Below are 19,692 nucleotides of genomic sequence, written 5' to 3'. Positions count from 1 at the left end.
GCCGCCGCGCTCCTCATGACATCTAGGGTGAAACGGAAGCACTACGCCGATAGCGCCTGTTCCCGCTGGGCTAATTTGACGCACATAAGAAAAAAAAATGGTCGACGATCGCTCCCGGTCCTGTAGAATATGAGCTCTTGGTTTCTCTAGTGTTTCCTCCGACCGTGTCCGTTTTAGTCGTCGCAGTTTAGCGACGAAATAGTCGACGCAGTGGCGCAGCTCAGGCACTCGAAAACGCAGCCCCAAGCGTCGGCCGGCGACTCGCAATGGCGGATTTATCGCTCTCTGCGATTGCGCTGGCGTGGCCAGCTCACTTCATTGCCGTTGCGTGGGGCCTTTTCGTTACCGAAGTGCCCAGCCTACGTCGTTCTCACTTTAACGAACTCTCCAACGTGCGACCGGCGCTAAGTGCCGACCGCCTTGCGTGCACGAAAGGCTGTCGTGTTCATTTTGCTCGGGGGCGGGTGCCGTATTACTTTTTGTATATTTGTTTACTACGCGCTTCCGTATGACAGGCCGCACCGCAGCCGTTCCTAGCGCGAAATCCGATATTCCCTGATTAATGTCATAATTAGGTCACCGTCCGAGCCGGTGACTACCGATTAGGCACTGAACTGCGGAAGGCGGGAAATTGCGCGCCCGTTTTCGGTGTAGCGCCCGCCAGATGTTTACGCTTCGCGATGGAACAGTTTTGCGTCGTGCATGCTTTTGCGATAGGTTGCGGAAACAGCGGCCTGCGGGATGCCCAATCAATTCCGCACGAATTGGAAGGAAATCGGCCTCGGCGACTCGCAGCGCTATCGGTTCTACCCGATCCGTAGTTAATTGGTGAAACCTGGTAAGGTGTGCGGCGTGTTTTGATCGATCTTTCTGGAAGACAGCTACGTTCATTTCCGCCGGCAATACAGCACTCTCAAAGAAACATTGGGTGCTCAAATAGCCGATTATTTGTAGACCTTTGTGTGACTTCCGTAACAGCTCTTGGAAAACTGCTCGTGCAAACAGGACAATAATGTTCTTCTTGTACTGTATTTTACCCAGTCTCCGAACTAAGCAGTACGTGCCAACATGCTCGATATAAAACCCTTTCTTCAGCATCCCAACTGAAACGTCTTCGAGCTGGAAGCCCGGAAGTGACAGGGCCGCGCTTTGAGTGCTTAGTGTATTTTAGATACGTATAAAAGCGGAAGACTGCGCCCGAGTAATGCAGCAGTCCGTTCAGCGTGCACGAAAATTCGAGCATGGTTCACATTCCTGGGCTTAATACTGCACCCGGAACCGTAGCGCAGTATCGTGTGCCAGGGCCGGACCATGAACGATCAGCTAGTGCTGCCTCTGCTGCACAGAACTAAGAAGAAAAAAATGCAAAAGAAAACATGGTTAGCACAACTGGCAGTAGCAAAGGTGTATTTGCATTTCAAAGTGCCGTGTAGCTGCACAATGCTTGTTACAAAAGCCTTGCTGTTTGTTTTAAGTGTTTCTTTGTGTTTTTCCTGAATATAAAATAAATGAGGAAATCTTCCCCCTTGGTGTGCAAAGCATTGTTTATGCGCAATTAATCTAATTCAAATATCATAATTAAATTAAGACTTTCATGCTCAAATGATATCCAGACAACGTATCACACAGCTCAAGTTTTAAGTGCATTCTCAGACTATGGAGGCAGATGACTAGAAAGTGCACTTGGGCAAAACATTTCCAGCACAGAACAATTGCAGGCAATACATTGACCTCTCGAGAAAACTCCATGTGGCCCATCCATGGTATATCATGACGTCCTGCTTTTACAGTTTTCCTACAGGCAATCTGCGTACCATTTCACATTTATTTAGGCAGATTTGCCTGATGCAAATGTGCAAAGGTTTGAACTTGTTCAGTATAATATGTGTCATGCTCAAAGCTTGGCCGTTGGTCATTTCCCATCTTTATTTAACTGAACAGTAGTAGTCTTTGATAGCTTATTCTGTACGGTTAGTGTAGCATGTTTTATGTGTGGTAAAGTAAGTTCAAGTGAAACTATGGTTAGGGAAGTTCCATCGGTGATGTTTATATAAATGAGAAATCTGAGGTTAAGGACGCTGTAACAGCATCGTGCTTACTGTTAAGTTTTGCTCTTAATTCATCAGTTCTAGTCTTCCACGTTTTCTTTCTTATTCCTCTCTGTATTCTTCCATTGAGACCTTCAAAATATATTGTAACCTTTTTAAGCACAAGTTAATTTTGTCCACCGAAAAGTTTCACTTCATTCCTCGCATCTTTGAAATGCGTACAGCCGCAAAGCGCATTAAAAACTTCCCATTCTTCTGAACGTTTTGAGATGTTTGCAGAATGTGAACTCTAAGGCAACTTCAGGAATGGGAACACCTACTGCGTTGTGTCTAACATACTTGGAGAGAACCGATTAGGCAACTAAAAAAATGTGCTTCATGGCAAACATTTAAAGAAGTTAAACTTGCCACATGACAATGTAATGACACCCAGAGCACCAACCCAGATGTCTGCCTTCTAATTTTAATAAAACACACTACACACATCGAACTCACAACTCAGGCACAATCATGCATGTGACATGTTTTAAATTGTGTTGCTTTCATCAGTGCCTTCACTGTTGGTTTACTATCCCAGTTATATGTACAAAACAGTTTTTTTTTTTTAAATATACTTGTGTCTTATTCCAGGAATGTAATTCTTGAACTTTATTGTTCAAGTTCAAAAAGGTTGACCTTACCATCAGAATCAATCAAAGTGTAAGACTAATTAAGAATACTTTGCTAATGAAATTTCCACTGATCACTTTACTGAACATTTTGCAATTTGTAAACTGTAGCCAGCGAGTTCGCAAGACATGTTTGCTGGGGAACGAATTGTTGGTGTGGCAGCGGCCTGAAGATGTGGGTTCTTAATCCTTCGGTAATTTTCACTTTGCCACTTACCTTGTTTTTACAGAAAGCTCTTTTATACATTGAAGCCACCCAAACAATTAAAACACCGACATGTTTTGGTTGTGCACTGTAGAAATTAATGAATATATTGAAGCTGGTGTCATTGTGGGGATTCTCTATGGTTGGATATGTCCTTGCAAGCTCGTTCGTTGCAATTGACAATATGTGCTGCAAAGTAATTAATCAAGAGCTTAGTGGAAACAAGTAGATTATTATGCACTCCAAATTATTGTGCAGGTACAATATCCAACCCTTCAAGTAATCCACCGTAACAACTGGAATTTTGCTATCTGCAGTAGGAAATTATTAAAGTTTCTCTATAGTAAAAGAAAATACAGAGGCACCTGCTCTATAATTGTGCGAGGGAAGCTTGGGAAAGTGATGCAACAGTTCAGCTGTAATACATGTGATGATGGCATAATTCTGAATAAGGCGTTTAGTTGAAAAATTACTCGTAGTATAGTAGTCTTGCTTTTCAGAGCAGATTTATTGCTTTGGTCAAGTGTTCTACTTAAGATGCCTGCAACGCTTCCCTCTTTTGTTCCTGTCATAATAAAAACGAGCAGCAGATGTGGAACACATTACGACTTGCCCCTCCCACCCTTTGTAAGCAAAAAAAATTCACCAAAGGGCATCTCAGATTTTTTTAAACGTCATTAGAGTTGGGAAGCACATCGAGACACAACATACTAATGGCCCTAGATTTCTCAAGTGAGCCGTGTTTTGTATAATGGCATACATGAGATATAGCCACAAGGTAGTAGAAACCTTAGCGCCATGGTATCTTTGGTGCATTGATTTTGGACCAGACGATTGTTTTGATGTCTCAGAGTTTGCGGAAGTTCTGAAGCTGGCTGTTTACGAGGTACCCCACTTCCAAGCTTCCAGGGCATTGTGTGCCGGCCTATGTAGCTTTGCCTAACAGTATTTAACGGGGATGTCGCACTTGATTAACTCAAAAGTGTTCAATTTTATGGCTACACGTAGCTCCCACCTTAATGGAAAGAATGTAAACCTTGTACTGGAATTTGTAATGTTTGTTTTGAAGGTTTTCTTTTTCCCATTTAGTATCTCACGAAGCGTTGCATTTACCACGTGCAGTCATCAGACTGCACGTGGTAAATGTCACGTGCCGTCACTTTGACGCTTTAGATTTCATGATATAGTTTTTGTGGGCCTGTTTCGTCGGGGATTGGTCTATAGACGTGCATTGTGTTTGTAATGAATTAATTTGAGTGGTTTGACTTCCCAGTACCACAATCATTATGCGCCATGCCGTGTTGAGGGACTATGGATCATTTTCCACTATCTGGGGTGCTTTAAGATGCACAAAAATCGAAGTACACGGTTGTACTTACATATTGCCCCGTCGAAAGGTGGCTGCAAATCAAACCTGCGTCCTCGCACTTTATGTTTGTAAACAGCAGCACTATGGTGTTATGTATGTTCAAAAGCACGCTGTGTAGAAGTTTTACATCTCATGCAGTTAGTTTAATTGTGGCTTAGATAATCTGTCACCTGGGCTGTTTTCTTGACGCGATGAGATGCTTAGGACTTGGGCTGGTGGTGTAAGGAGCTTAGAAGAAGAATGCAGATACATAATTGAGGCTTCTAAAATTTCAGTGAGGCTGATGATGGTGTAGTAAAGAAGGACACTTGTGGCCATTTCTCACTATCCATATTTCTTGTTCTTGGGAGGCAAGCCCTCATGTACAAGGGCTTGTACCTCTCTGCTTTGCCAAGCACGCTACCGAACGCAGGCTCACTCTAGCAGTGATGTAATTGCTGGGCCAATTGCGCCTCCTGGCGCAATTGGCGCAGCAATGCGCCCCTACATTTTGGCAGAAATCACATAATTTGCGCCGAGCGTGCGCCAAGACATCATTTCTGCAGTCTTTTGAAGAAAAAAAAAAGATGGCAGGTGGCTCGAATTACATAAGTTACAGTTGTACCTTTTAGTGGTCATTGAAGCAAACAGGCGAGAGGTGTGTAGTTGTGAAAAATCTCCCAGGGCCACCAGCTACGTACTTAAAGGGACACTAAAGAGAAACAATGCATTGGTTTAAATTGATAAAGTGTGCTCGGAGAACTCTTGTGTAGTTTATTTCACCACCATAGGTTTATTATTAGAGGAGAAAACCCAAGTTCAAAGTTTCATTTTTAAATTTCGCGCCAAACTTTGCAATTCGTGACGTAAAAGACTTCAAAGAGCATTTAACGTATTTTGGCCCACTGGCTCGACGAAATTTCCACAAACTCGTTATGTCAAGTCTGGCCCCCTCAGAGGACAATGTATTTCGATTTAACCGATTAAGAACTACGTAGGCCCAAGCAGGCGCCGTCAAAGATATGTGATGTCACGGCAAATGGTGCGGGAATTCCAAGGTGGCGTCGCCACCTGTATTTTCTTTTTGCGCGTTTTCTCGCTTATTAAGCGTCTTCGCGCAGAAAGCGTGGTGTTTTTGGCATCGTGGAAGACTACTTTATTAATGCGAGAAAAATCGTTTTGCTCTTTAGTGTCCCTTTAACAGAGAATGTTATTCGATTGAGATAATGGTGACGAGCAGTGAATCGCAGTTGCCGCCCAATTCTTGATTGAGCATACAATAATGTTCATCCCTCACCAATATTCATGCTATAACTTTGCCCATTTCGACCATCTTGCTCAGCTGCAAAGCCATGCACACAGTGTCTCATAAATGGGGAATTCTGCACCAAAGCATGTGTCCTGCCGTAAACTTTTGCTTAGTGCAAATAGATGGTGGCATGGGAAATAATTTAAGCTGACAGCTTGTATGAGAGCTTGCTGTACTGACGCAGACAGCGACTCCAGGGAGGGGGGAAGTGGAAGCTAAAGTTGCCATGCATTATGGCCGGCTCACAGTAAAAGTAATTGTCTTGATCAAGATGGCTAGTTTACATATGCAAGATTTATTTCAGCACTCTATTACATGTCTCGATTCAATTTAGCTGTAAATTCTGCATGTTGAGTTCACCGGCCCGGAAGGGGGAGAGACCCCATACCAAGCAGTGCCAACTACCCATACTATGAAATTAGATTGTCCAGTCAGGTAAAAATAGTACTGAAGGCTGTGGAGTCAGAATAAAAATCTAATAATCGGTTAAATTGCAAGTTTTATGAGACACCAGTCTTTTATACAAGATTGATTGCATTAATTACAGTGAGCATTACATGTATATAATTAGAACTTCTAGTTCGGTTATTTTACCAAACAATTGTAGCGCTGTTTGTGCTGGCTTTCAAAAGATTTCATACAGGGCACTCAAGATTTAACACCATACAATGGCCAGGATTTATTAATAATGCCAGCCGCTGCAGTGGCCGGTTGGGAAAGGACGGTGACTCATTATCCCAGTGTATCGGTGCTGCTTCTCGACTTCAGCAAAAGTTCAAGTTGGAGAACCTGTCTACATAAAATGTAAAGCTTTCATTATCGCACATTTCGTTGTGCGCACCGTCGGACGTCAAGCACAATTTATCAGTTATTTATTAAACCCTCTATGATATAAACCGCCAATGAACCAAAAGCCTTACGAGTCTGTCCATAAAGTGCGACAGCCTCCACTTCACCACACTACTTGAGCGTCTAGGTTGTACCGAAAGCACAGACGTCATCGCAATAGTTCTTTTCATTAATGAAAAAAAATATGCGTGGAAAACTTTTGCCGCCTGGAGCTTCAGGAAAACTCCATTGAATAAGAAATAAGAATCCTATCGGGAGGAAATGTTGGGTGGCCAAATGTGTCACTGATATATAGAAGTTTAAAGCTATCCATAGGAAAGCAAGGAGCAGTGAGTTAATTTCACTTTTTGGTACAATATATATAACTATACGTGTATGTGTGCATATATTTATTTGTTAAACATGGTACTACTACTCTCGTTTTAGCGACTTAGAAAGTTGTTCTTGAAAATATGTGATAGGCAACTGCTCCAAAAGGCCTATTTGCTGCTCCGAATTGGCTTTGGCCGATCACATCACTGCTCTAGTGCAAATAACACTGGTGTCAAATGGTCATTTTTGCTTGCCATCGGGCCTGATCCAGATCAAATTTGTTGATCGTGATTGGCTTCTTTAAGCCAGCAATTAGATCAGGATCAGGCTTAATCGCAATCAGCAGTGCACCGTGTGACACCGGTATAAATTTAGTTCAGTTAAGCTGCACCGTGAAAGTGATTCTTAGGTGTGAAACTCTCTTTGCCACTTGTAAATTCTCTGGCTGCATTTTTATTGTCCTCGGGTGTAACTTGAGTTCGTGTTCAAGAAGTTGTTTGTGTTTGCGGTGTTGTAGTGTGCTGAAGCAGCTGATGTCTGTGCAACCTGCTGACACCTGGAATGCAAAATCTTGCAGGAGCGGACGTCGTGAGTGGAGGGCAAGTGTCGGGTCGGGGGGCAGCGTTCCCCCTGACAGGAGAGGGCGGCCATGTTCTACGCACACTTTGTGTTGGCCAAGAAGGGCCCGCTGGCACGGATCTGGCTAGCGGCCCACTGGGACAAGAAGCTGACCAAGGCGCACGTCTTCGAGACCAACATTGAGAGCAGCGTCGAGGGCATCCTACAGCCCAAGGTGAAGATGGCGCTGCGGACGTCCGGCCACTTGCTGCTGGGCATCGTGCGCATCTACTCGCGTAAGGCCAAGTACCTGCTTGCCGACTGTAATGAGGCGTTTATCAAGATCAAGATGGCCTTCCGGCCGGGAGCAGTCGACCTACCTGAGGAGGGCAGGCAGGCTGCTCTCAGCACCATCACGTTGCCTGAGGTGTTCCACGACTTCGAGGCCACCATGCCCGACCTCAGGTGAGGAGGAAGACTAGCCCTTGTTTAAAGGAATGGCGAGGGTGTTGTCAGCTTCGTATTTGTTAGCGTGTGTTGCTTCCGAAGCCTGGCGCCTGAGCAATTGTGCCTGGATTTTGCTAAGTGTTGCCTGCTCTAAGATCACTAGACTCATGTTAAGGCTGCACCTCCAACTTGGTAGCCCGAAATTTGGGAAAAAGTCCAACAGAGAATGAAAATTTGAAAATGGAAATTCCAACTAACATATTTCAAGTGACGACATATTCGAACCGAGGAATTACATTCAAACGCCTGGACGGAATGAGGATCTTTAATGCCATGGCTGGCACGAAGGATGACCTAATCCACGAATGTGGTGGTTAAATGAGTGTAAGCTACAGTAGCAGTGATGGCAAATGCGTGCTAAGCATAGTTTCAGACAAATTTCTCCAGTGCTCATATAAAGCACATCACTCTCTTTCTCTCTCACATGCACATTTTCATTGTGTCTATTGGCACGTCTGAGTGTTGTTCACTATCAAAGGCTCTTGCAGTGTGCTTTACGTGGGGATTTATGTTTGTTTGCCTTCTGAAGTCTTGGAATAAGCTACCACTGTCCTGTAGTTCAAGTGCAAGTTAGCTTCCTAAGCACACCTGTGACACTAAAGGCTGGACAAGGGTGCAAAATACTTTGATTGTGAAGGCATCCTTCTTAGAAGCAGAAACACATTTGTGCCGTTGTTGAGATTGCGGTATTGAACTTTGCTTGTGGCTTGTAACAGTGCTTTTAAATGTGGAACTGTAAAACACGTCCGACTGAGTTCCTCCTGGTCGTTTGCACGTGCAGCAACATTGACATGGAAGCGGCAGTGACGCTAAACCAAAGCCGCGCGGAAGACATCACACTCAAGGAGGACTATGGCTCTCTCAGCCTCATAAATGATGACAATTTTGGTGAGTGAATCTGCTACATGTGCATGTATAGCTAATGAATGTATTGTCGTTATGGCTGAGTACAGTGTGAAGGATTGTGCTACTGTGCTCATCAACAAACAAGTCTCAGTTATGTCCTTAGTATCGAAGCTTGGGCGTGTTGGTTAGACATCGGAGGGGATACAGCGCAAGAGAAAACGAGGACTCTGTGGGCGTCGCCTTTCTTGTCCTCGTTTTCTCTTGCGCTGTATCCCCTCTTATGTGCCTTGCATGTCTAATATTGCATGTTGAAGAAGGTTGTCCCAGTTCAAACTAGAAGAAAATTGGGGGCTATGTGTCATAGTTATTTGTTGGCGATTTTGGCGGTGCTACCGTCAGAGCTTTTCATTTTCAGTATTGGCTAAGTATGAAAGTACTCTTAGCAGTTACAGCAATTTTGGTTAATGATGACAATGACCGGTCTGTCATAATTATTTAATTAGTCCGAAAAGGCAGCCACAATGGATGACCTTTGAGTCACTTGTAGCATTCGCAGCATTGTTGGGAAGTGTCTGTGGGCAGACTGTTTGTTCTCGAGCGGCTTCTACCTGAAATCTTTGCTCTTTTGTTGCTTAAAAGTGCTCTCAATGCCTTAGAGAAGAACGGGTGAGTTCCTTTATATCGTAATAGAAATTGTGGCTTGAAAAGATTCTTGGTCAGGATTGTTGATGTCGGAGGCATGAAGGTGGTTCTATTCGGCAGTTCGGTGCGTACACTTAAACTCGTTGTTAAAACGTTAGGGGCCGTAGGAAACTGGGACGAACAAGTCTTGAGCTCACATGAAATACATCTCGTGAAAAGGACGTAGATTTGCAACTCGCCTTTCCGCTACATGGCTTTGGGAAAAAGATTCTGCTATTGGTTTGACTGCATGGCGTAATGTGAAAGCTGGGATTAGCAGCGGATTGCATTCAGTGTTCCCAGGAGTGCCCAACCCTTGCTTACAGGAGATATGGGCTTTGACGACCCCGAGATGGCCCGTGAGGCGACCAACATAGACGAGGCGTTCGACCAGGCCAGCCTTTTGCTGGGAGGGTCTATGCTGGGGCGTCCCTCTGAGGCCCCACGTGGCGGCCCCTCTTCCTCTGCCGACAACGAGGCCGGCGCATCGTCTTCGACCGCCGAGAACTCGGCTCTGGCAGCGATGCCTGTGCCCGGCGAGTCCATCGAGGCCGGGAGGAACGCTCGGGAAGGGGAGGCGGACCCCTTTGGAACTGCGGCTGCGTCGACCGAGGCCGAAGCAGCCGAGGGCGCCAGGGAAGGGGCATTGCTCGGTAAGTTCTTTTTTACTGACTTTTTGAAGTCTTCAGTGCAGCATATCGGATACACCAGGCACTGTGATGTTAAGGCAAAGCATTATTGATAAAGAGTAATTGAAAGTGTGTGCCATCAGAAGTGTTGACCGTGTGTGCAGAGGGCGAACCGAGTGGCTTGTTTGAGCCAGCGGGCCTCTTCGACGATGCACCGCTCGGACACGTTCCCCTAGACACCAGTGGGTCAGACCGGGACGGCCCTCTAGGCGCTCCGGGACCCGTTCCATCCGGTCCCGATGCCCGGCCTGCTGACGAGAGTGATGATGACGACGACATGTATGGTAAGCGCACTAGTTTTATTGGTATTACGGCAAGGCAGTACTGCTGATTAAAAGAAGCACATCACTTCAATATCTTTGCCGAAAAGAATCTTTAACTTTGCCACCTTAATTTTGTCTTCACCTGTCTTCTTTGCCCTTTAATGTGTATATATATATTTTTTTTCTATGAGCACAGATTTACGTGATTTGTCGAACAAATTTTTCTAAATGCTTCGTTGCACGCACTGTTTGTAATTTACTGTAGACTTTCAGTAAGTGGAAATCTCTTAAACGCAACTGCTTCATAAATGGAACTACTGCTCTAATATGACTGGTTTTAGACTTGAATTCTGCACCCCTGTTCATCTCTCAGTAAATGGAATTCCGGTTAAACGGAGCATAATTTGTCTTGGTCCCCTCAGGTTCTGTTTAGCCAGAGTCTACAGTACTGTATAGTCCAGAATTTTATCTCTTCAGCTATATGAATTTTCTCCTGCCCTCTGTCTTCCTCTTTAATCAACATAAAAATGTGGCTGACTTCGCACAAATTTTCCCGATGGTAGTTCTCGATGTGTATGGATGCATTACTTGCCTTTCGCTACAGTTCCGAGCAGTTTGTGTAATTGCATGATATGCACTTCATCTGATAAAAAAATTGGTTTGAGTTTAATTAAAATAAGAATCTCAAAATTGAAGCCACGACAGGAGGTCAAGGTTCTCCGTATGTTCTGACTTCCTGAAAACCATAGCCCAGCCTCCTAATGTGTGCTTTCAAAAACCAGTGTCCTGTTTTTTTTTTTAGTTGTGTGTGGTTGAGAGATAGATGCATTGGCAATGTATTATGGGGACTAGTTAATTGTGAACACGCTAGGGTTAACTAGAATCCATTAGGGGTGTGTGAGTCGTGATTTTTTATGTTGAATCAAATACAAATCAAATGATGCCAGAATCGAATCGAACGTTGAATACTTTTCCAATAGTTCTTGAATATTTAACAGCTGCTGTTGCAATTATTATAGAATGACATTTGCAGCCTAGTGTGTATACATAATTCTAATTTCTTTTTCTTGCGTTTTGTGAAGGTTAGTGTGCTTCTTTTTCATTGCTTCTCATTAGCTACAGCGATGGTGGCTTGAGAAAAACCAGACAGTTTTAGTCCAGAAACGTACAACGGCATATCGCCATGAAGAAATTTGGAAGCTGAAATTAGCAATTAGCCTGAAATGAACGTAATTTTCAAAAACTACGTGCCAAACAGAACCTTAGGTGCAGGTTGCTCGAGTCATCTGGATCATTTTCTGCTTGTGATTGGCACTTCTAAGCTTGAGGACTGGGATTCCGCTCCTGGCCAAAGCGATTGCATTTCAGTGGGGGCGAAATGCAAGAGCTTACATTACATTACAGTTGGAATGGGATGCACAAGTACTTGTGAGTGTACATTAAAGGGCTACTGACACAAAATTTCGCGGCCGAGATAGCCTGCTGGATCGATTCCCATGCACGTGCGTGTACCATCTGCAAAATATCGACAGTGAATAAAGCTTGGAAGGTATTTTATATGAATTTTGAAGTTTGCCGCACCTGGTGCATTGACACCCTTGGAGGTGACCCGAGGTGACCCCCCTACTTCCCCTACGTAACCGTTGCAGCCGGTACAAGTTATGATGATGTCGTAGCTGCCATTTCTGTTTTGACGCGCTTCCCGACGAATCACTCCTCGCCAGCGGGTCAAACCTGAAGTGATTCGCCACGTCGAAAATCCCTTCCATCCCCGCCGCAAGAAAATCGTTGCCATCAGACGACGATGAGCCCGATGACGACAGACCGCGCGGAAATGCGTCACTGTTCTGTGTGCTCACGTGACCGAGCGTTTCACTCGCTAGGTGGTGATAGTCGCACCCGGCGGCTTGTCATTTTTGGAGCTCTGTCAAACCGAAACTGAGGCTGTGTCGGTAATAAGGAGCTTGTAATTAATTATCTGGTCACGCGCTGCAGCAAACGATGTGCCGTGTTATGACTGACAGGCCCCCAGCAACACATTGCAGCAAAAAAACGCGGGGCGAAAACTTTTGTGTCAGGACTCCTTTAAGGAATTAAAATAAGTTGGAGTCGTCCACTACTGTGTGCATTATGATCGTGTCATCGTTTCGGCACGTAAAACCTGAATTTAATAAATTACCGCTGTTCTACAGATATGGGTCCTCCGTCAATGGGTGCGCCGTCGGGGCCGTCCAGTCCCGGTAGCTCCGTGGGCGATGCCAGGGACCTCGACGGAGGCGCCACGACGTCGGCCGCCGCCGGAGCGGCCGGTCCGTCGACCTCTTTGGCGATGCCGGGTGTGGACGACGGCCTGCTCGATCAGCAACAGCAGGAACAGGCCGCAATGCCCCCGCCTCCGCAGCCGCCTTCCGCGGACTCTGCCCAGATGGGTGGCGCCGATGTCGGGCCCGGAGAGCAGACTACTCTGCTCAACAACGAGGACGAGAGCTTTGCCCTGGCACCGTTGGACACCACCATAGTTCAGGGTAGGAAAAAGCTCACATGTTGAAAGCACTTGCTTCAATGAAGAAAACTTATTAGGGGGGGAAGAAAGAAATAAGTTCGACTTGGCAGGACTCTAGTTCGAGTTAGTCGGTTAACGATCTTTATCAAGTTTTTTCTCAGCAAAAAACAGGCGAGCATGAAGGACTGAGAAACAATGCGACACAGCACTCGTCTTTGTCTTATTGTTTCTCGTTCTCGTCTGTTCCGTGATGGGAAAAAAACCTGCCCAAGAAATAAATCTGACTTGTCATTCGTGAGTTCATGACGTTACCTAGCAGCTCTGCGCAGTAGGCCAACTCGTGTGACTGAAGAGGGTGCAAATAAGCAACGTTTGAGATATATTTTCACTTGGATGTTAGCGTATCTGTCACTTTGACAGGAGCTATGCTCTTCTACAGGAGAGCATACAGGAAGGATTGTGATGGCTGCGGATATTTGTTCAGGGTTGCTTTTTGTTAACCTGTGCTAGCTTTCCTTAAATTGTGATTGCTTTCTAGTTTACCTAAGATAATTTCTGAGAATCAACAAATGTGAGCCTCAAACTACTTTTTTTTTCACGCTGCAGGTGTGGAGAAAGCCCGCGCCAAGCGGAAGCGGAAGCTGATCGTGGACGAGGTGAAGAACATTTCGGGCGAGGAGATGAAGTCCCAGCTGTCGGACACGAGCGACATCGTGACCACGCTGGACCTGGCGCCGCCCACCAAGCGACTCATGCACTGGAAGGAGACCGGCGGCGTGGAGAAGCTGTTCGCGCTGCCCGGCCGACCGATCCTGTCCAAGACCCTGTCGCGCCTCTACCAGCGGCACCTGACGACGCGTGCCGTCGAGAACGAGCTGGCCGCCGGGGAGGAGCATTTGTTGCAGCAGCTCGACGATGAGCAGGACAACATCGGAGAGCAGCCGCAGCAGATGGTACAGCATGACGAGCACATGCAGGAGAACAGCCTGGGTGAGCGTGCATTGCTGCCCTAAGCCACCATTGCTAAGCCACCACGAGCGCAGGTTTGATTTCTGGCCGTGGTGGCATAGGCGTGTGCACGATGTGCACAGGAGGGCCAGCCACACCTCCTAACCACCTAAGTGGGGGAGGGGGGGGGGGGGGCAAAGTCTGCACCATACTTTTACTCGACCAGCATGTCCCGTCATTGTTTGTTTAAAGAGCAGTGTTATGGCCGTGCAGGTTTTTGAGGATAATGGCGGCTGAAGGCTCGTAATGTTGCATTCCGAGAAATGTTTACCTCCAATCTTTACTCCCGGAAAATCGGTGACCAAAGGCAGGCCACGTGAGAAGCACATTATCGCTTCATTTTAATTTTTACATTCATTGTGAAGCTTGTTGTCTTTTGGACTCAATCAAGGGGGTTAGGGATACGATGAAACTCCCCCCTCCCCTTCTTTTGGGGAATCCTGCACTATGCATGGCGGCCACATTTTAGTCTGGTAGCATTCCTTGCGCAGTGTCAAACACGCTGTGGTCCACTGGCACGGCCGCTACAAAAAAAAAAGCAGGTGCGGCCTGCTGCGTAGCGCCGAAACGGCGTCTGGGGCCTACTTCCCCTTGCGCCCGCTCTGGCGCCACCACAACGGTACAGCTGTTCACGGAGAAGCACCTCAACAGTCATGTTTGTACGTGCGACACTTACCCAAATCAGGTCGTAGATAACACGTTTTACAGTTGCACATTACAGGTTGAGTATTGAAGTCGTTATTAGAAGTGCCGATTACCTAACATATGTGAACAGTTTGCCCTAGGAGTACCAATGTTTTGTAGAGTGGGCCTCAATACTCCCCATGAATGCTGCCTGTTTGACTCACCTGAAATGAAAAGTGTCACTGAATCACTGATCCCGTTAATGGGCAGGCTCCAAGGGCTGACATATCGGCCCACCAAAATGCACCACAGTTTAAATGTAGGTCCTTTTAGTGCGCCAAAGAACGCCGGTTGTGGTCCGAAGACCAATTTAGAGCCAAGAGTTGATAACAGAAACAAAATGTATTCTCTGTTAAGGCACTACAAGCATCACACAAACTTGCACAATCGGCAGGTATCAATTAAAACTCATGTAGTGGGGAAGAGAGACAGCGAGACAGCATCGAGTAGGAGTGGAAGAAGACCAAGACGAAGAGCCGAGAGCACGCGTGACAGTTTTTCAGCCGCTGAACCCAGGCCTTTGGTTTTGTGAATAAACCCCCTTATAATTTGGTGGAGGTGCTGGGTAGTCTTCGAAGCTGGATCTACGAAGCCGCACCTTACCTCCAGTGTCGGCAATGCTGGAAGAATCCACCAACCAAGGTACCTCCCAGATTCCAGCCACTGCATGTCCCGGCGTGCTGCCACTGCATCACCTGCCGATCTTCAGCGGCACTGACGAACAAGACGTTGAAGAGTGGTTGGCAGCGAACAAGTGGGACGATGCGGCTAAGCTGACTTATGTCAGCTTTTACTTGGCCGGCGTCGCTAGTCTCTGGTTGCGGAATCATGAAGCTGATATTACCAACTGGGCTTCGTTCAAGACAGCCTTTTCAGAAGTCTTCGACCGCCCCGCTGTACGAAAGCTCCGCGCAGAACAGCGACTTCGTGAGCGCGCTCAACAGCCAGGAGAGAACTTCACCAGCTACATCGAAGATGTTGTTGACTTGTGCAAGCTGGTGAACCCATCGATGCTCGAAGCAGACAAGATCAAGCAGATACTCAAGGGAATAGCCGATGACGCATTTCAGATGTTGTTAGCCAAGGACCCACAAGCCGTAGCCGAACTGGTCAGTTTGTGCCAGAGTTTCGACGAGTTGGGCAAGCAACGCGCTCAGACACGGCGCTCTCTGCAACAGCGTGACTCGATCACAGCTTTGACTCTCGGAGACCAGAATTCCATGTTGGCTCAGATAAAACAGTTTGTGCGTGAGGAGGTCGCTCGGCAGCTCTCCATTTCATCAAGCGCTCCCAAACCAGCACAGACACATCATCTGACCCCAGCCATACGACAAGCTATCCAAGAAGTAACTGACGCTTTGCCTTTCCCTCGTTCACCACCTTTGGAGGCTGCGCCCTTGACGTACGCACAGGTCGTCACAGCCAGGGCGCCCCGTCAGCCAACTTATTCTCCCTCGCTGGTGCCTGTTCAGTCGTCACCAGTTCCGTTCAGCCGACCAGTCGCTACGTTTCCTAACCCGTGGCGCACCGCAGACAACCGCCCTATCTGCTATTCTTGCGGCTATGCCGGACATGTGGCACGTTTCTGCCGCCGCCGCCCTCTCATCCACACAGATACCATGCCACGATCTTCGCACGACCCTTGACGGTTTAGCGGCACAAGGCCACAAGAATCTTCTTCACCCGACCGCCTCCCCTCAGTTAGCCGCCGATCTCCATCACCCCGACGTCGCTCCTTGTCACCTATGCGCCGTCGACCCTACCTTTCAGACACGGAAAACTAGATGCCGCAGTTCCCGAGGCACGAACTGCGTCGTCGTCGAAAGAATCAACTCCTCGCATTTCTCCGGCAAACCTCATTGAAGTTTTTGTGGATGGCTTTCGTACCCTTGCTCTTGTGGACACTGGTGCTGGCGTTTCAGTGATAGATTTAAAACTTTGCTGATTGCTTCGGAAGGTCACCACGACATCAGAGGGATTGTCCCTCCGTACCGCCAGTGCTCACCATATTCAGCCATCAGCCGCCTGCACAGCCCGCGTTCTAATCCAAGGTGTTTTGTATACTGTTGAATTTCTTGTGCTCGCTGCGTGTTCACATGATGTGATCCTCAGATGGGATTTTCTCTCTCGTAATCATGCGGTTATCGACTGTGCTCGCGCCGAAGTTGCCTTCTCTGCGTTGTGTTCCTCGTCGCCTGAAGCTGCGTTGAATAAGCTCTTTGTCACCGACGATATCGACATACCACCCAATAGCGCAGCCTTTGTTCCCGTGTCCTGTGCCGATGTGTCCGAGTCTCCAGTTCTGTTTACTCCCTCCCAAACCTTCCAACGTCGCAGGAGCCTCGCGTTGCCATTCGCTATTCTCGACGTAGCCACCGGCGTTACGAACCTATTTGTCACGAATCCCTTGCCGTCGACATCAACCTTACTCTGCGGAGAATGCATTGGCACATATCAAGAGTTGGACGCTTCCTCCATCTTTGGCCTTGGCGGCGCGAGTGATTTGCTCCTTAATGCACTGACACCATGTGCCTGTACGCCTGATCGCCCGACTGTTAATGCGTTTGGACCCTCAATTGATGGCGACCTTGAAGGGGAACACCGAGAGCAACTCCTCGAGCTTCTGCACCAGTTTCGCGGTTCGTTTGACTGCCAGCAGACGTCGTTGGGTCAAACACACACCGTTGTCCATCACATTAACACCGGCTGACAAGCGCCTCTGCGACAGCGCCCCTACCGCATGTCTCCTGCTGAGCATCGTGTGATCACCGACCAAGTAGACGACATGCTTCAACGCGTCGTCATTCGGCCGTCCAGCAGTCCCTGGTCGTCACCTGTTCTCCTCGTGAAGAAGAAAGACGGCTCGATTCGCTTCTGCGTCGATTACCGCCGTTTAAACAAAGTTACGCGCAAAGATGTGTACCCTTTGCCATGCATCGATGACGCCCTGGACTGCTTGCAAGGCGCTGAATTCTTCTCATCACTAGACTTACGGTCCGGCTATTGGCAGGTCCCCATGGCACCCTCAGGTCGCCCGAAAACTGCTTTTGTGACACCTGATGGCCTATACGAATCAATACTCGCAACATCACTTAAAACAACGGGAACAAACTTACCGTGCTACAAATGCAATCTCATCCATTCGAAACTATCCAAGAACACTTAAAGACCTTGAATATTCACCAAACATGTGCAGCCCGCAATTCCTCGAACGTTTCTCGAATATTTCTCTTCCAGGAAACACTCAAATGACCTCCAGCTCTGATCAACGTCATTCGGCAACACTCTTCAAAACAGTGCTCCTACGGCGTCCTTGCTCGATTCTCCAAGATCGACTGACCCCACTACACGACTCGCTCAAACAACATAACTTCGTCGACTTCACCACCCTGTCCTACCCTCCGTCGTCTCTCGTTTGGATCCTTCCCGTTTTCGTGAACATTCCAAGTGATTGTTCGGCATGTAGCATGTAGCACAGCGACAGCTATGGAAAAGGGATTCGTCTCGCCGGTTCGTCTGCAGAAACAGTGGGTTCCACTTCGATTTCTTGAATTCTCCCGATCTGCGCGGGTGTTATGCTGTCACGACGGCGTCTTCGGTGGAGAGGGTGAGGGCATGCCTTGGGCACCTTTTGATGCTTTTTTTTTTTCCGTTGCGCGTGCCTGTTGGAGGGAACAATCGGGTGGTGACTTGATGCTGTCGCCAGGATGTGGCGGCACGCGCCTGTTTTAGCGCTCGTTTGTGACAAAAAGAAGTGCTCTGTTACGAATATTACGCTTCCCGACACTGTAGATCGCATGGGAATACGTTGTACTTCACAGTAGCGTCTTTTCACGCGTTCGAGTTGCACAGCGGCACACAACAGCTTCGCGTCATCACACCGCTAGAAAAAACCGTCTGCCACACGCGCGCACCAGTAAAACCGTACTCAGGCGCAGGAAACATGAGGCAGGCTGCTCACACGCGTTGTCGCACACGAAAAAGCACACGGACACACACAAATCCTGAGGCGACCACATAGTAAGTAACACGAACTGGCGTCTGCCTTGAGTACCGTACTAGTGGCGCCCTCACCCAAAACAACTGCCGCTCAGCCGACCCGCGCTCGCCTATTGACGGCGACGCGACGCAGCAGGCCGCACCTGTTTTTTTTTATGTAGCGGCTGTGCCACTGGTGCCGACACACCTGATGCCTTGTGACGGGATAGTGTGCCTGGGAGTGACTGACGATTGTGCCACTCCGGCCTCCACTTGAACATGCTTTTGACGCTAGTGCTTCCTTATCCGATGCAGGCCACCACACCAAGCGGCGACGCCTAGAAGAGGACCTTGTGGGTTCGCACGGTGTGGTCAACGACCAGTCGGCCCACCACTACGATCTCGGCGCACCCGACTTCCCCCACGGCGGCCCCCCTAGCCACCTGGGCCCACCTTCCGTGGACCACTACGCGGCGAGCATGGTCCCTCCGCCGCAGCACCAGGAGTACCAGCAGCCGCAGCCGCAGACGCCTCTGCAGGACGGTTGGCCCACGCCCGCCGACTACACGTACGCCCAGCCGCCGCACACGCCGCACACACCCGTGCCGGACTACACGACGGCGTACCAGATGCAGCAGCAGCAACAGCAGCAAGCGGCCATGATGGGTCACCACCCGATGGCAGCCCTGCACCACCCTCACCACCAGCAGCAGCTGACGCCTGCACCTCATCTGGAAGAAGAGCACCATCAGCATCACCCTGTACATCACCAGGCAGCAGCGGCACTTGTAAGTTGGGCAGCACTAGTGTTTATTTCACGCCTTGTGTGTCTGTTCTTTGTGCTGTGCATTTCAAGTGCATCACCAACTTGAGATTCGGCGACCATGACTTCATGCTGTGCTGGTGAAGGTCTCTTCACTGCGGCCATACGTTACGCGTAAGGCCGGAAGAAATGCAGGTCAAAAGTTCTGCAGAAGTGAACATAGACTGAGCTAACGAAGCTATCACAGCTCGCCATCAAAACTTCGGCTGTTGCTCAGAGCGGTGTGATGGTGATGGTCACGTTAACCTAACTAAACTACTCGCTCTCCACTCAATCCAATGATTGCTCAGCGTTGAAAACCATACACACTGCAAAAACAAAAGCTTCAATTTAAAACTGCATGAAAGCAAGGCAACATACTGAATTGATCTAGTTGTCATCTCTGATTGTTCTAGAATATGCCCATATAAATT

The 19,692-nt window shown here is 47.8% G+C and overlaps 2 protein-coding genes across 3 annotated transcripts in view; one reads left to right on the top strand and one right to left on the bottom strand.

Moving 5' to 3' along the window:
* The window catches only part of LOC119383109 (pyrroline-5-carboxylate reductase 3), a 600,945-nt gene that overhangs the window by 551,346 nt on the left and 29,907 nt on the right, over positions 1-19,692 (bottom strand). The window lies entirely within an intron of this gene.
* Positions 1-19,692, top strand: part of LOC119383110 (double-strand-break repair protein rad21 homolog A) — a 37,422-nt gene that overhangs the window by 263 nt on the left and 17,467 nt on the right. The window contains exons 2-8 of one of the 2 annotated variants that reach the window (XM_037651111.2): positions 7,317-7,762; positions 8,586-8,692; positions 9,661-9,984; positions 10,125-10,304; positions 12,476-12,808; positions 13,393-13,776; positions 18,772-19,244. In XM_037651111.2, the coding sequence (XP_037507039.1) occupies positions 7,389-7,762; positions 8,586-8,692; positions 9,661-9,984; positions 10,125-10,304; positions 12,476-12,808; positions 13,393-13,776; positions 18,772-19,244 (2,175 nt within the window). In that variant the 5' untranslated portion in view covers positions 7,317-7,388. Of the gene's footprint in view, positions 1-7,316; positions 7,763-8,585; positions 8,693-9,657; positions 9,985-10,124; positions 10,305-12,475; positions 12,809-13,392; positions 13,777-18,771; positions 19,245-19,692 lie in introns of both variants that reach the window. The other variant, XM_037651110.2, reaches the window with a different exon arrangement.

This window comes from Rhipicephalus sanguineus, chromosome 2 (assembly GCF_013339695.2).
Source record: "Rhipicephalus sanguineus isolate Rsan-2018 chromosome 2, BIME_Rsan_1.4, whole genome shotgun sequence".
NCBI lineage: Eukaryota > Metazoa > Arthropoda > Arachnida > Ixodida > Ixodidae > Rhipicephalus > Rhipicephalus sanguineus.
This window is presented reverse-complemented; position numbering and strand designations above follow the sequence as displayed.